General features: G+C 38.3%; 1 protein-coding gene across 1 annotated transcript; it reads right to left on the bottom strand.

Annotated features, from left to right (window-relative positions):
* Positions 1-1,156: 1,156 nt before the first annotated feature.
* On the bottom strand, positions 1,157-2,131 carry LOC147001799 (olfactory receptor 11H4-like). Its single transcript, XM_085828960.1, has one exon. The coding sequence runs from the start codon at positions 2,129-2,131 to the stop codon at positions 1,157-1,159; it is 975 nt and encodes a 324-aa protein (XP_085685086.1).
* Between the last annotated feature and the right edge of the window lie 962 nt (positions 2,132-3,093).

The following is a 3,093-nucleotide window of genomic DNA, read 5'->3' as shown; positions in this document are numbered from 1 at the left end:
CTCTTTTATTTGATTAAAGAATTTGCCTTCATTGTATACATTGAAATGTTATATTCCCTGTGCAGTTTACAAGGTTAGAAAATGTCTCTTGTTTTAAATATTACCCCAAAAGTAATTTCAGAGAGAAAGTCTTTGTGAAATTTAACATGACTTTAAAAACCATAGGGGTGAACAACTCTGAAATACAAATGGATTAATAAGATTTCTTTTCTGTTTTACTACATGGAAGACTCCTTATTCCAGTCCTCTTCTTCAGAAATCCTCACATGAAAAACCTTGACTATTTTTTAGTCGTTTTTTTTTTTTTTTCTTATTTGTTTTCTAAAGAAACTGAGAAAGAAGGCATAGAGTTCAGTCAGTAGGAAGGTAAAGGTGATCTGGAAGGAGATAGGGAGGGGAAACCATGACCAAAATGTTATCTTCCAATTAATCATGTTTAAAGAGTACATGTAGGAATAGGTTTCTCCTATTCACTGCATGGACCCTATGGATTGAAGTCAAGACATCAGATTTGTAGCAAATCATTTTGCCTACTGAGCCTCTCATTAGACATGGAAATGTTTCTGGTCGAGGTTCTCTGAATATAAGTCTGTAATTTGTACAAAAGCTTCACTTCTTTCTGCTTTTTTGTCTAGATTCTAAATCATGTCTCTTTTTCCAGTTCTAGAAATTGAAACAATTCTCTTTTATTTCCAGTAAGTATAATGACTATGTGTGAACTGGAATGTTACTTTTAGTTCTCATACTGAAAATACTAATATAAACAAATCAATAAACAAAGTTGACTTCATTGTTCTGTCACAATGGTGGAGGAGGTTTATAACGAAAAACCATGAGTAGCTGAGTAGGAGACCATCTCACATAGGAATCACGCTTTATTTAGACTTTGAAAAACATCACTGGATATGGAAAATGAGGTCAAAGCCTGCATTGTGGTACACAGCTATAATCCTAGGACTTGGAATATGAAAGCAGAGAAAAAAGATCTTTGCAAGGTCATCCTTGGCTAGAGAATGAGTTTGAGGCTAGCCAGGGCCACATGAGGCAGTGTCTCAAAGACAGAAAAAAGAGTAAAGACAACTGAATGAATTCATACGTCTTGATACATCTCCAGTTTGTTCTTTATTAGAACATGTGAGAATGAAACAGCTTTTACTTACATATTTTTGACAATTCTCATTCCTAACAGAACATTTCTCAGAGCAAGTTTCATGTCCTTGTTACGAAGGCTATAAATCAGAGGATTAAAGAGAGGAGTCATTACAGAGTATACAAGTGTAAGGATCTTCTGCATCAAAATTGGAATGCCATATGTAGGACTCACATACATTACCATTACTGTCCCATAGAAAAGTGACACCACAACTAAATGGGAACCACAGGTAGAGAAGGCCTTTCGTCGGCCAGCTGCAGAAGGAACCTGAAAAACAGCCCTGAGCAACAAAATATAGGACCGAAGAATGTATGCTATAGTGAAAAAGAGGACAAAGGAACTTTGGGCATAAAAAATAAATTCAGTAATAGGAGCTGGGGCACAGGACAAAGCCATCAATGGGTCCATGTCACAGAGGAAGTGATCAATGATATTAGAACCACAGAAGGGAAGTTGGGAAATGGAGAAGATAGGGATTGGGTACCCAAGGAATCCAATGAGCCAACATGAGGATACCAGAATGCAACAAAGCCTCCTTGTCATGATGGTAGGGTAATGTAATGGGCGGCAAATGGCCAGGTACCTATCATAAGCCATTACTGCCAGGAAGAGACATTCGGTTGTACCCAGTGAAAAGAAGAAATAAAACTGCAGGAAGCACCCTGAAAAGGAGATGGCCTTGGTCTTAGACAGAATGTTGGCTAGTATGTTGGGAATAGTGGAGGAAACATACCAGATTTCAAGAAAGGCAAAATTTCCCAGGAGGAAGTACATGGGGGTATGTAGACGGGAGTCACATCTTACTGCACAGATGATGGCTCCGTTTCCCAACAAGGTCAAGACATAAAACACCAAAAACAACACGAAGAGGAAAATCTGTATCTTCCAGGAACCAGGAAATCCCAAGAGTACAAATTCAGTTACATGTGCTGCTGATCTGTTCATGGTATCTAAATTTCTTCGGGGAAAAAGAGACATGAGTTTAATCCCAATTCCCTTACTTTCAATATGAACAAAGTGTCAAACTTAAGTTCTACAAGGAAAGACAAGAGTATTCTGAAAGCAGATGGAACCAATCCAATATTATTTTGAATTGAGTGCATTTCTATACCAATGATATAACCTCTTTCTTTTCTCCTTCTTGATCCTCCTGAAATAGGAGTCAAAGGCAATCTAGATAATCAGAGATAGCTATGGTGAAGAACACTGTCTAGACACAAATAGCCCCAATTAGCCCTACATTACGATTCCACAGCACTAACCTGTATCCTATAGCGCTTATAGAATCTATAACCTTTCAGGAAATGCATCAGTCGATTGCCAATTCTGGAGCCAGGAAGAATAGAGTCATCTTCTGCCTTTACTTCTTCACCCGATCATTCATCTTTAATGACATAAACACCCATAGGTCCTGGTGCTTGAAAAGTTTTTCACCTATAGCCCCCTCTCATCTGCATGTATTTCTCATCCTTCACTATCTAAGAAATTTCCTGTTGAGTGTTCTTCCTCTTGAGTTTGTTAGCTGCACTGATCTTAGTGAAACACAATTCTGAGTTAATGGAATGTACTAACTGTTTGGGCTACATATTTAGTATTCTACAAACTACACCAAGAACTTTGAGTATCGATGCCAACCAGCTCTTTCTCCTCTATCTTCATAAATTGTGATATCATTCCTCAAATGTCTCCTGAGCATAGGTGTAATTTAAAAGCAACTTGTAAAGCAGCTAGCCTTAAAACTGATCATATGGATCTTCTTGGCTACCTCTGATCAATTGTGGGCCTCCTGCACATGGTTCTTTCTCCAATTCATCTCCAGTTGGGAGTGATGCTCAAGGACTCACAGATCCTGGCTGACACTATATCTTGGTGGGTGACTGAAGGTCTTACATCAGGACCCAGATCCAAATAGTTTCTATAAAGATCTCCCCACTCTTTAA

Source organism: Mus caroli, unplaced genomic scaffold, assembly GCF_978045245.1.
Source record: "Mus caroli unplaced genomic scaffold, Mus_caroli_1 scaffold_12, whole genome shotgun sequence".
In the NCBI taxonomy this organism is placed as follows: domain Eukaryota; kingdom Metazoa; phylum Chordata; class Mammalia; order Rodentia; family Muridae; genus Mus; species Mus caroli.
This window is presented reverse-complemented; position numbering and strand designations above follow the sequence as displayed.